The 14,120-nt window shown below is 51.3% G+C and overlaps 1 protein-coding gene across 1 annotated transcript; it reads left to right on the top strand.

Moving 5' to 3' along the window:
* The first annotated feature begins 577 nt into the window (after nucleotides 1-577).
* S100A10 (S100 calcium binding protein A10) lies at nucleotides 578-13,812 on the top strand. The gene is made up of 3 exons (XM_069767990.1): nucleotides 578-764; nucleotides 12,087-12,241; nucleotides 13,539-13,812. The coding sequence occupies exons 1-3, from the start codon at nucleotides 593-595 to the stop codon at nucleotides 13,692-13,694; spliced, it is 483 nt and encodes a 160-aa protein (XP_069624091.1). The 5' UTR covers nucleotides 578-592; the 3' UTR covers nucleotides 13,695-13,812.
* Nucleotides 13,813-14,120: the final 308 nt, after the last annotated feature.

Raw genomic sequence — 14,120 nt, forward strand, 5'->3', positions numbered from 1 at the left:
TCTGTGAAAATGGGCTGTTTGCCCACTTTGATGCCAGTTCTGGTGCCCAGAACCCATTTGGGCCAGGCTGAATGGACCTGGGTTTGATGCAGGGCATCGCTATCTGTGTATTTTAAGTGTCAGATCAGTGGCTCAAAGGCATTTAACCCCTTCTTCAGCACTCTTTGGTGCCCACTTTGAAGCCCATTTTTTTGCCAGTTTTATTATTTTTGTAGCCGTTTTTAAGCGTATTCACATTAGGGCACCTCACTGCATTGCATGTTATTATTGTGATGTTTATTTTTAGTTGTTAAACCTATAAAAAACAGAAAATAAAAAATTGCCGAATAAGAAACTGACGAATAAGAAACCAACTTCAGCCTCGTATACAATTGTACCAAACCCTCAGCTATGAGAGGCGTCTGGGCACGCTGGAGTTCCTGCTTCTGGATGTGAGCTAGAAGATCACTATTTTACTGACAGCAGAGATCTTGAAAAGAGTGAGGACTAGAAACACAAAGCCTGTTACAAGGTGCGGTCTGGGAGGCCTCACACATCACTAATACTGGCCCAGCATTGTCCTGGGAGTGGGAGAAATTCTTGGCCCAGGAGAATGGAAAACTGCCATGGGGGCGGCAGTGACTCACAACAGCATCGGATTTCAGGGGCGGCTCTGCTGCTGGGAGTGCCTGCCTTCCGTGATCCACACACACTGTGTCCTCTAGTCTCTTCACTACAGCAGGTCCAGGACCCACTGCCAGCAGCTCAGCGCTCTCTGCCACCAGGTGAGGCACCGCCATCCTCCTGCTACAGGGCACATCCGGTCACCCCTGCGTCTCTATACCCTGCACATGAGTCCTGGGCCACAGAGACGGGGCCCCAGCTGTGCCAGGCACCCCCAGACCCTGTACAAGAGTCCTGGGCCACAGAGACGGGGCCCCAGCTGTGCCAGGCACCCCCAGACCCTGTACATGAGTCCTGGGCCACAGAGACGGGGCCCCAGCTGTGCCAGGCACCCCCAGACCCTGTATATGAGTCCTGGGCCACAGAGACGGGGCCCCAGCTGTGCCACAGAGACGGGGCCCCAGCTGTGCCAGGCACGCCCAGACCCTGTACATGAGTCCTGGGCCACAGAGACAGGGCCCCAGCTGTGCCAGGCATGCCCAGACCCTGTACATGAGTCCTGGGCCACAGAGACGGAGCCCCAGCTGTGCCAGGCACGCCCAGACCCTGTATATGAGTCCTGGGCCACAGAGACGGAGCCCCAGCTGTGCCAGGCACGCCCAGACCCTGTACATGAGTCCTGGGCCACAGAGACGGGGCCCCAGCTGTGCCAGGCACGCCCAGACCCTGTATATGAGTCCTGGGCCACAGAGACTGGGCCCCAGCCGTGCCAGGCACGCCCAGACCCTGTATATGAGTCCTAGGCCACAGAGACGGGGCTCCAGCTGTGCCAGGCACGCCCAGACCCTATACATGAGTCCTGGGCCACAAAGCTGACACACAGACGGAGCCCCAGCTTTGCCAGGCACGCCCAGACCCTGTACATGAGTCCTGGGCCACAGAGCTGACAGACCGGGCCCCAGCTGTGCCAGGCACGCCCAAACCCTGTACATGAGTCCTGGGCCACAAAGCTGACACTCAGAGACGGGCCCCCAGCTGTGCCAGGCACGCCCAGACCCAGCACATTACTACAGGGCCATAGAGCTGACACACAGAGACGGAGCCCCAGCTGTGCCAGGCACGCCCAGACCCAGCACATTACTACAGGGCCATAGAGCTGACACACAGAGACGGAGCCCCAGCTTTGCCAGGCACGCCCAGACCTTGTACATGAGTCCTGGGCCACAAAGCTGACACACAGAGACGGGGCCCCAGCTGTGCCAGGCACGCCCAGACCCAGCACATTACTACAGGGCCATAGAGCTGACACACAGAGACGGGGCCCTAGCCGTGCCAGGCACGCCCAGACCCTGTACATGAGTCCTGGGCCACAAAGCTGACACACAGAGACAGGGCCCCAGCTGTGCCAGGCTCGCCCAGACCCTGTACATGAGTCCTGGGCCACAAAGCTGACACACAGACGGGGCCTTAGCTGTGCCAGGCACCCCCCGACCCTGTACATGAGTCCTGGGCCACAAAGCTGACACACAGACGGGGCCCCAGCTGTGCCAGGCACCCCCAGACCCTGTACATGAGTCCTGGGCCACAAAGCTGACACACAGACGGGGCCCTAGCTGTGCCAGGCACGCCCAGACCCTGTACATGAGTCCTAGGCCACAAAGCTGACACACAGAGACGGGGCCCCAGCTGTGCCAGGCACGCCCAGACCCTGTACATGAGTCCTGGGCCACAAAGCTGACACACAGAGACGGGCCCCCAGCTGTGCCAGGCACGCCCAGACCCAGCACATTTCTACAGGGCCATTGAGCTGACACACAGAGACGGAGCCCCAGCTTTGCCAGGCACGCCCAGACCCTGTACATGAGTCCTGGGCCACAGAGCTGACAGACGGGGCCCCAGCTGTGCCAGGCACGCCCAGACCCTGTACATGAGTCCTGGGCCAGAAAGCTGACACACAGAGACGGGCCCCCAGCTGTGCCAGGCACGCCCAGACCCAGCACATTACTACAGGGCCATAGAGCTGACACACAGAGACGGAGCCCCAGCTTTGCCAGGCACTCCCAAACCCTGTACATGAGTCCTGGGCCACAAAGCTGACACACAGAGACGGGCCCCCAGCTGTGCCAGGCACACCCAGACCCAGCACATTACTACAGGGCCATAGAGCTGACACACAGAGACGGAGCCCCAGCTGTGCCAGGCACGCCCAGACCCAGCACATTACTAAAGGGCCATAGAGCTGACACACAGAGATGGAGCCCCAGCTTTGCCAGGCACGCCCAGACCTTGTACATGAGTCCTGGGCCACAAAGCTGACACACAGAGACGGGCCCCCAGCTGTGCCAGGCACGCCCAGACCCAGCACATAACTACAGGGCCATAGAGCTGACACACAGAGACGGAGTCCCAGCTGTACCAGGCATGCCCAGACCCTGTACATGAGTCCTGTGAGTCCTGGGCCACAGAGCCGACACACAGACGGGGCCCTAGCTGTGCCACGCACGCCCAGACCCTGTACATAAGTCCTGGGCCATAGAGCTGACAGGGCCCCATCTGTGCCAGGCACGCCCAGACCCTGTACATGAGTCCTGGGCCACAAAGCTGACACACAGAGAAGGGCCCCCAGCTGTGCCAGGCACGCCCAGACCCAGCACATTACTACAGGGCCATAGAGCTGACACACAGAGACGGAGCCCCAGCTGTGCCAGGCACGCCCAGACCCTGTACATGAGTCCTGGGCCACAAAGCTGACACACAGACGGGGCCCTAGCTGTGCCAGGCACCCCCAGACCCTGTACATGAGTCCTGGGCCACAAAGCTGACACACAGAGACGGGGCCCCAGCTGTGCCAGGCACGCCCAGACCCAGCACATTACTACAGGGCCATAGAGCGTACACACAGAGACGGAGCCCCAGCTGTGCCAGGCACGCCCAGACCCTGTACATGAGTCCTGGGCCACAGAGCTGACAGACGAGGCCCCATCTGTGCCAGGCACGATGAGTCCTAGGCCATAGTGCTGACAGAGACAGGGCCCCATCTGTGCCAGGCACACCCAGACCCTGTACATGAGTCCTGGGCCACAGAGCTGACAGACGAGGCCCCATCTGTGCCAGGCACGATGAGTCCTAGGCCATAGTGCTGACAGAGACAGGGCCCCATCTGTGCCAGGCACACCCAGACCCTGTACATGAGTCCTGGGCCACAGAGCTGACAGACGAGGCCCCATCTGTGCCAGGCACGATGAGTCCTAGGCCATAGAGCTGACAGAGACAGGGCCCCATCTGTGCCAGGCACACCCAGACCCTGTACATGAGTCCTGGGCCACAGAGACGGAGCACCACCTGTGCCAGGCACGTCCAGACCCTGTACATGGGTCCCAGGCCACAGAGACTGAGCCCCAGCTGTGCCAGGCACGTCCAGACCCTGTACATGAGTCTTGGGCAACAGAGCTGACACACGGAGACGGAGCCCCAGCTATGCCAGACACGCCCAGACCCAGCAAATTACGACAGGGCCATAGAGCTGACACACAGAGACGGAGCCCCAGCTGTGCCAGGTACACCCAGACCCTGTACATGAGTCCTGGGCCACAGAGCTGACACACAGAGACGGAGCCCCAGCTGTGCCAGACACGCACAGACCCAGCATATTACTACAGGGCCTCAGAGCTGACACACAGACAGAGCCTCAGTTGTGCCAGGTCATCCATAGGATGTGATAATGGGGAGGTATAATGCAGAACCTGTACAATGGGGGGTACAGATAAAAGGGGCCCCCAGATAAGACACCAGGGGCCCCTGGTGTACGGCAGACACAATGTCAGACACCAGGGGCTCCTAGTATACGGCAGACACAATGTCAGACACCAGGGGCTCCTAGTATACGGCAGACACAATGTCAGACACCAGGGGATCCTAGTATACGGCAGACACAATGTCAGACACCAGGGGATCCTAGTATACGGCAGACACAATGTCAGACACCAGGGGCTCCTAGTATACGGCAGACACAATGTCAGACACCAGGGGATCCTAGTATACGGCAGACACAATGTCAGACACCAGGGGCTCCTAGTATACGGCAGACACAATGTCAGACACCAGGGGATCCTAGTATACGGCAGACACAATGTCAGACACCAGGGGATCCTAGTATACGGCAGACACAATGTCAGACACCAGGGGCTCCTAGTATACGGCAGACACAATGTCAGACACCAGGGGCTCCTAGTATACGGCAGACACAATGTCAGACACCAGGGGCTCCTAGTATACGGCAGACACAATGTCAGACACCAGGGGATCCTAGTATACGGCAGACACAATGTCAGACACCAGGGGCTCCTAGTATACGGCAGACACAATGTCAGACACCAGGGGCTCCTAGTATACGGCAGACACAATGTCAGACACCAGGGGATCCTAGTATACGGCAGACACAATGTCAGACACCAGGGGATCCTAGTATACGGCAGACACAATGTCAGACACCAGGGGATCCTAGTATACGGCAGACACAATGTCAGACACCAGGGGCTCCTAGTATACGGCAGACACAATGTCAGACACCAGGGGATCCTAGTATACGGCAGACACAATGTCAGACACCAGGGGCTCCTAGTATACGGCAGACACAATGTCAGACACCAGGGGCTCCTAGTATACGGCAGACACAATGTCAGACACCAGGGGATCCTAGTATACGGCAGACACAATGTCAGACACCAGGGGATCCTAGTATACGGCAGACACAATGTCAGACACCATGGGATCCTAGTATACGGCAGACACAATGTCAGACACCAGGGGATCCTAGTATACGGCAGACACAATGTCAGACACCAGGGGCTCCTAGTATACGGCAGACAGAATGTCAGACACCAGGGGATCCTAGTATACGGCAGACACAATGTCAGACACCAGGGGCTCCTAGTATACGGCAGACAGAATGTCAGACACCAGGGAGTTGCCCGATGTACCTGTGCTGTGAGGCCTACGGACAGTTTCCTCTTCCCTGTGCAGGACCTCAACCGTCTGGGCACCCTACATGGCCCCTCTGTAGGGCCATTCTTCCCATCCTGAGAGCAGGGCATGGCTGTGATCAGCAGATTGTGGGCTCAAGGTTAGGAGCCCGCGTCCCCTCAGGGATCACCTTCCTCCTGGTGTTTCCACGCTTTGGCCGCTCCATTCCTCTGATTCTGGGACACCTCCTGATACATGTAGAAAGCCGTACTATTATTATTATTATTATTTATTGTTATAGTGCCATTTATTCCAAATGCGCTTTACATGTGAGAGGGGTATACATAATAAAAACAAGTACAATAATCTTAAACAATACAAGTCATAACTGGTACAGGAGGAGTGAGGACCCTGCCCGCGAAGGCTCACAATCTACAAGGGATGGGTGAGAATACAGTAGGTGAGGATAGAGCTGGTCATGCAGCGGTTTGGTCGATCGGTGGTTACTGCAGGTTGTAGGCTTTTCGGAAGACGTGGGTCTTCAGGTTCTTTTTGAAGGTTTTGATGGTAGGCGAGAGTCTGATGTGTTGTGGTAGAGCGTTCCAGAGTAGGGGTGATACGCGAGAGAAATCTTGTATGCGATTGTGGGAAGAGGAGATAAGAGGGGAGTAGAGAAGGAGATCTTGTGAGGATCGGAGGTTGCGTGTAGGTAAGCATCGGTAGACGAGGTCACAGATGTATGGAGGAGACAGGTTGTGGATGGCTTTGTACGTCATGGTTAGGGTTTTGTACTGGAGTCTCTGGGCAATGGGGAGCCAGTGAAGGGATTGACAGAGGGGAGAGGCCAGGGAATAGCGGGGGGACAGGTGGATTAGTCGGGCAGCAGAGTTTAGAATAGATTTGAGGGGTGCGAGAGTGTTAGAGGGGAGGCCACAGAGCAGGAGGTTGCAGTAGTCAAGGCGAGAGATGATGAGGGCATGGACTAGGGTTTTTGCAGATTCTTGGTTGAGGAATGAACGGATTCGTGAAATATTTTTGAGTTGAAGTCGGCAGGAAGTGGAAAGGGCTTGGATATATGGTTTGAAGGAGAGATCAGCGTCAAGGATTACCCCGAGGCAGCGAGCTTGTGGGACTGGGGAGAGTGGGCAGCCATTTACTGTAATGGATAGGTTCGTTGGGGGGGTCGCGTGAGATGGGGGAAAGATGATGAATTCTGTTTTGTCCATGTTAAGTTTCAGAAAACTAGCGGAGAAGAAGGATGAAATAGTGGACAGACGTTGAGTGATTCTGGTTAGAAGGGAGGTGATATCTGGTCCAGAGATGTAGATCTGTGTGTCATCAGCATAGAGGCGATACTGAAAGCCATGAGATTCTATGAGCTGTCCCAGGCCAAAGGTGTAAATGGAGAAGAGCCGGGGCCCAAGGAATGAAACTTGTGGGACTCCGACAGATAGGGGGCGAGGTGAGGAGGTGGTGTGTGAGTGGGAGACGCTGAATGTCCGGTCTGTTAGGTATGATGAGATCCACGATAGGGCCAAGTCTGTGATGCCAAGGGATGAGAGGGTCTGTAATAATAGGGAATGGTCCACTGTGTCAAAGGCAGCCGACAGGTCGAGGAGGAGGAGGACAGTAGTGTCGCTTGCTCTTGGCGGTTAATAGGTCATTGGTGACCTTAGTTAGGGCAGTTTCAGTGGAGTGGTGTGACCGGAAGCCAGATTGTAAGCGGTCAAAGAGAGAGCAAGAAGAGAGATGGGAGGACAGTTCAAGGTAAACGTGTTGTTCCAGTAGTTTGGAGGCATAAGGGAGAAGTGATATAGGGCGATAGGTAGATACAGAGGATGGGTCAAGAGAGGGCTTTTTGAGGATAGGTGTGATGGAGGCATGTTTAAAGCTTGAGGGGAAAACACCAGTTTTTAGTGATATGTTGAAGAGATGGGTTGGGATGAAGACTGTGGTGAGGTTTGGGATGAGGTGGGATGGGAGCGGGTCAAGTGCACAGGTGGTGAGATGCGATCTTGAGAGTAGAGTGGAGAGTTGATCTTCTGTAATGGCGGAGAAGTTGGTTTTGGAGGCGGAGGACTATAAAGTCCAGAGGTAAATCCTGCTGTTATCCATGTGGCCATGATTCCTCCGGGGACAGGGCTGGTGTTAGGGGGTGTGTAACCACAGAGGGCCATCATAATATAAATTGTACAGCAATTATCTGTACAGTGTGTGGCACTACTGGTAAGTCACTTGGTTACTTCAGCACGCCATGGCAGCATTGTATCGCAATTCTATTGGGCTTCCTGTTTCCTTCAGCTGGTTGTGCCACTGTTTTTAAATCACTTGGTTTTTCTATCTCACTATAATTTGGCCACTTGTTTTTATTCAGTACTATATGGTGGCATTACATGGCAGTGTTTGGCCACTTGTCCTTGGTTCTGCATTGCCGATGCACAGTATATTCTACTCGCTGGTTATGGTGGTGGTAGCACTGTATAGCATTGTTATTTAGGCAATTGTATGGAATTATTATTTGGGGAATATATTGCGTGATGCGGTTCATAAGGCGCTGTATGGTGTATGACAGTACATCACTTTGGAGGAGTCGTCTGATGTTTGGCCGACCGTTGCCAGATGGGCAGCGTAGCAAGCGGCTGTATATGACGGTTTTATTTTTTTGCAATATGCAGAACAATGTCATACAGTCCAGATCTAGTGCTGGTCCTCACTACCACACCCATTTTTTTTATTATGCTTTGCTTATTTAGCCATCATATTTTGCAGCTTTTTAGACATTATCTTCACTGTCCCCATTGGAGCTCACAATCTAAATTCCCTATCAGTATGTCTTTGGAGTTTGGGTAGAAGCTGGCGTACCCTGAAGAAACCCACACAAACACAGGGAGAACCCAGGACCCCAGCGCTGCAAGGCCACCGTGCTGCCCACCCATCATCCATCCCATTGGGCCTGTCCCTACAGCTGTCTCCAGATCTGATAGTACCACAATATTAAGGAGTCAATGTCTTTACGGGTATCTCCTATATTCACATGAGTTCACTAGAGGTGACTTGATGATCTCATCCGCGTCCCATTGACTCCACCCAGCAGGAGACAAAAACATCTCTAAAGATCGCAGAAAGAAATGTGAGAAGATGAAGAATTAGTAAAGAGGATTGTGGACACTGGATACATTGTAACAAAATCTCAGCTGTGAATAGTATTGTTGAGGTATAACGGTAGAATGACAAGGGATGAGTGGGTGTATGAACCAGCTCTTGGGTGATAATGTTAATGATGGGAGCCTCAAGTCTAGCTTTGGTTGCTGGTGTTATGGGAGGCTCACTCTAGCTTTGGTTGCTGGTGTGATGGGAGTATCTCTCTAGCTTTCCAATAAATTAAGAGACAGACCGCACCACCGCCTATATGCCTTAGTGCAGTGGTGTCAAACTGCATTCCTCGAGGGCTGCAAACAGGTCATGTTTTCAGGATTTCCTTGTATTGCACAGATGATAATTTAATCACCTTCACAGAATGATTCCAGCACCTTGTGCAATGCTAAGGAAATCTTGAAAACACGCATGGTTTGAGGCCCTCGAGGAATGCAGTTTGACACCCCTGCCTTAGTGAATACTGCTCACCTGCAGTGGAAGTCAGACCTTCAGATCCCGGGTGCTGTGCCGAATATACATGTAGACTTGTTCAATTGCGAATAAGAAAGAGGCAGCACTCACCAATCCTCTGAGACAGGTAAATTTATTCACACACGGTAAAAATCTCCACGGCCGGGGGTGCTATACAATGTGAGCGGCAAGCCTGACGACGGCCGTTTCGCGCCTGGTGGGCGCTTCTACGGGTCCCGTAGAAGCGCCCACCAGGTGTGAAACGGCCGTCGTCAGGCTTGCCGCTCACATTGTATAGAACCCCCGGCCGTGGAGATTTTTACCGTGTGTGAATAAATTTACCTGTCTCGGAGGATTGGTGAGTGCTGCCTCTTCTTCACAATCTCTCTAGCTTTGGTTGCTGGTGTGATGGGAGGCTCTCTCTAGCTTTGGTTGCTGGTGTGATGGGAGGCTCTCTCTAGCTTTGGTTGCTGGTGTGATGGGAGGCTCTCTCTAGCTTTGGTTGCTGTGTGATGGGAGGCTCTCTCTAGCTTTGGTTGCTGGTGTGATGGGAGGCTCTCTCTAGCTTTGGTTGCTGTGTGATGGGAGGCTCTCTCTAGCTTTGGTTGCTGTGTGATGGGAGGCTCTCTCTAGCTTTGGTTGCTGGTGTGATGGGAGGCTTTCTCTAGCTTTGGTTGCTGTGTGATGGGAGGCTCTCTCTAGCTTTGGTTGCTGGTGTGATGGGAGGCTCTCTCTAGCTTTGGTTGCTGGTGTGATGGGATGCTCTCTCTAGCTTTGGTTGCTGGTGTGATGGGAGGCTCTCTCTAGCTTTGGTTGCTGGTGTGATGGGAGGCTCTCTCTAGCTTTGGTTGCTGGTGTGATGGGAGGCTCTCTCTAGCTTTGGTTGCTGGTGTGATGGGAGGCTCTCTCTAGCTTAGGTTGCTGGTGTGATGGGAGGCTCAGTCTAGCTTTGGTTGCTTGAGCTGATGAAGGGGCTCAGTCTCATGGCTTCTTCCTCATGGTTTTGGAATGCTATGAATGTGCTGGATACACCGATCTATGGACTGACACATTGTTTTAGTATAGCAGATAGAGTATGTGTAATGTGTATTTTCTAAGCGCATATTATGTACACACCGGTGCTGGGAACTTCCAGATATTAGTCATGCCTCTCATAACACTCCAGTATTGATGTGCTGGGTGTACAGAACATGTATATCTGAGGGGTACTGAGTTTAGGGATGTGCACCTTTAAGGCTTTATCTTGCTGGTTGAATACGGGAAGTGCCAAATGCATTTAGAAGCTATTTCTCATCAGAACACATAATGGAAATTACATCGAGCATTATCCTCCATTAAGTGTCCTTGCTGACAATGTTCTTCCTCCATTCTCCTCCTTGAATAGACCTGGTAATAATATCAAGACAGGAAACTGAGACATGACTTGTTCTGTGCGACATTAACCCCTATATTCACAGCACATGTATCACCAGACCTAGGGCGGCAAGCCAATAGCTTAGTAAGTATATGTGACTAGCGAGAGCTCCACCCAGCCTCTGTGTTGTTCAGATGTTTATTTCCTCCTGAACAGCAGAAGTAAGACATTGCCAGACCCCTTTGTCCTCTTTCAGACTTGTATTTCCCATCCAGACCCTGCTCTACCCCATTCTCCTCCGCTGGACCCTGCTACCCCCCATTCTTTTTTTCTCGACAGTAACTAAACTAGACAGGTCCCACTAAATTTATGGTGTTTGGCTGAGTTTTCTCTTTTGGTATCTTGACTTGTAGTTATCTGTAAAAAAAGTAAAACACTGCACTCATCCAGTTCAATTTTGCTAAAGTGAAAAAAGTTTATTGCAGACGTGAAGGCAGAAAAACAGTGAGGCAACAAGTTTTTGACGTTTCGGCCACTTAGTGGCCTTGTTCACAAATGGTGCCTTTAGGAACTGTTTGTGACACGTCAAGTAAGAACAAGGATAAAGTAATATGTAGCCAAGTAAGGGTAGTCCGGCTGTGGCCTATATGGAATGAACACAAGAGGCCAAATGGCAGATAAAGCTTGTCTTATTATTCAATAGTCGGAAGCTGTAGTGCAGTCCAGCGATAAATTTGAGACATCTGTCAAAAGGTCAGGTTGGCTTATATGTGGCCCTGCAGACTCGAGGGTTCCAGCAAAGAGAATAGGGTGAGGCAGGGAATATTAGAATCCCTTCATGCCGTGTCAGTCATCTTAGTAAGGACCTACGTGCAGTCATTGGTGGTGCAATGGAGGCGCGGTCCGGGGTTGCAATGTCCGCAGTTGGAGGTACCGTGGGAAGCGCCGACACAGACAGTGTCTAGGCTTTATCTGCCATTTGGCCTCTTGTGTTCATTCCATATAGGCCACAGCCGGACTACCCTTACTTGGCTACATATTACTTTATCCTTGTTCTTACTTGACGTGTCAGAAACAGTTCCTAAAGGCACCATTTGTGAACAAGGCCACTGAGTGGCCGAAACGTCAAAAACTTGTTGCCTCACTGTTTTTCTGCCTTCACGTCTGCAATAAACTTTTTTCACTTTAGCAAAATTGAACTGGATGAGTGCAGTGTTTTACTTTTTTCCAGTTATTGAGGGTCTCTGGATCCCGTGCACTAGCACCATCAAGAAACTCTACCTATCTGTCGAGTGCTAGCTCTTTATCCTTTCAAGTACGGTATGTAGTTATCTGTAGATATTACAGGAAAGTGGCTCCTGATTATATAGACTAGTAGTGTGCTCCAATATAGAGCCTAGGTGTGTATGTGTAATATACAGGGATGTAACACAAGTTATATATTACCGCATGTGCTGTCCCCACAAGGTGCCACCTTAGGCAATGGATCTTTAGTGCCTATTGGTAAAAATGGCCATGCCAGTATATCACTGGAAGTAATGGGCTTTGTCTTCTCTTGCAGAACCTCTGAACCCAACAATCATGGTTCCCTCAGATTTGGAGCAAGCAATGGAGACCCTGATGTTTAAATTCCATAAATATGCTGGGGACAAGAGCTACATGTCCAAGGATGATCTCCATAGACTTATGGAGACCGAATTCTCTGATTTTCTGAAGGTACATGTGCGATCTTAGACTGTTATGGAAAAAAGAGTAATAGAGGCATTGTCTTATTTGGACAACAACTCTCTCACTGAAAAGGGGTCCTTTTGGCCACTGACTTCTAGTGGTGGATCCTGCAGAAGAAACCTATCGGGATCATATTGTACTCCATAAATTCCTATTTCTCCTAATACAAAGAATGGGCATCTGTATGTTCACATATAAATCTGCCAATGCCACCATGGAACCCCAGAGCAAGCATCCATGTGAGTGATGTAGCAATACCTCCATTATTGGCTTTCAGGGATATTTTTCGGTCAGTCGACTTAAAAGTCTCCATGAGGGTTGCGCCTCAAGAACTGATGAGAATCCTCCCTGCGAGCCTCATCTTGCCCACGATTACTGTATGTGTAATCTCTCTCCTGTAGGAGTGACCTGCTTCAGAGCAGTCCAGTGACAATGAATGGGAATTAAAAGCAATTACACAATCAGATACTGGGATTATCATATGTAGGAAGTCAGAGGGACACTTTTTGAATTGTGAGACCTCTCATAAACGTCAATAAAAGCAGAGAAAGACTTATAGTACCGTCACACTCAGCGACACTGCAGCGATATAGACAATGAGCCGACCTAAACTAGATCGCTGGAGCATCGCTGTTTAGGTCGCTGTAGAGACGTCAAACACAGCAACTCCAGAACGATGCAGGAGAGATCCAGTGACGTAACAGCGACTCACTTCTTGTTCTCGCTGGTTGTTAGCTCCATGTCAAACAGCCGCAGTGTACTGATCCGACACACATCTATGGGCCCTATGCTCGTTGCTGGCGTCGTTGCTTTTGATGTCAAACATGACGATACATGCCGACCTGGCGACGAAATAAAGTTCTGGACTTCTAGCTCCGACCAGCGATGGCACAGCGGGATCCAGATCGCTGCTGCGTGTCAAACACAACGAGATCGCTATCCAGGACACTGCAACGTCACGGATTGTTGTCGTTCTCTTTGCAAAGTTGCTGAGTGTGACGGTACCTTTAACCTCCAGTACTCTTTAGATGGTGGTCTGTCCTATACACAGAGGAGCACTTAGTAGCTTACCTGAGGGAGAACAAAAGGATAAGCAGTCTGTTATCAGACAGTGTGGAATCAGATATGCCAGCTCAACTCCCCCAACAATCATTTGTCTGGTGCCCCCATATGTTCTTGCACAAGCAGAATTGAGAATGCAGTACAGGATGTAATCCATACTAGTTTTGGAGGGGTAATATTAGTACTTTTTTCCTAATGTAACCTGTTTGCTGTCCCCTGACAGAACCAGAATGACCCGCTGGCTGTGGATAAGATTATGAAGGATCTGGATCAGTGTCGGGATGGACGCGTCACTTTCCATAGCTACTTCTCCCTAATTGCTGGTCTGACCATCGCCTGTAATGACTATTATTGTAAGAACATGAAGCATAGGAAGTGAAGTCATTCCTAACCCCTTCTATTATATTATCTTGCTAGACTGCACCAAAGAGGGAAAGATCCCATCTGTACACTCAGCTCATAACCAATGCCGTAATAAACACCCCAATATTTTGTAAGTCGTGTTGTATTTTCTTCACATTGTAGCAGTAACCCCCCACATATGGGTTGTTGGTGGATTTTGCCTAACGTCGGCTCATGTATATGGAGGTTGCACACCCCATCACACATAACGGTTTTCGCCTGCAATATTTGTTACCTGTAAGATATTGGTGCTGCACCATTTCCTCTGGGCACTATACTAGCAGCTCTGTCTCTTCCTCTCGTGTCTAGAACTTGATTTATAAGATGACATTGTATAAGGCCAGTGTCGTGAACATGGATTTATTGTATTCTCCTCTCAGTGGACCCCCAAATGATCTTAGCT

Source organism: Ranitomeya imitator, chromosome 1 (assembly GCF_032444005.1).
Source record: "Ranitomeya imitator isolate aRanImi1 chromosome 1, aRanImi1.pri, whole genome shotgun sequence".
Classification (NCBI taxonomy): domain Eukaryota; kingdom Metazoa; phylum Chordata; class Amphibia; order Anura; family Dendrobatidae; genus Ranitomeya; species Ranitomeya imitator.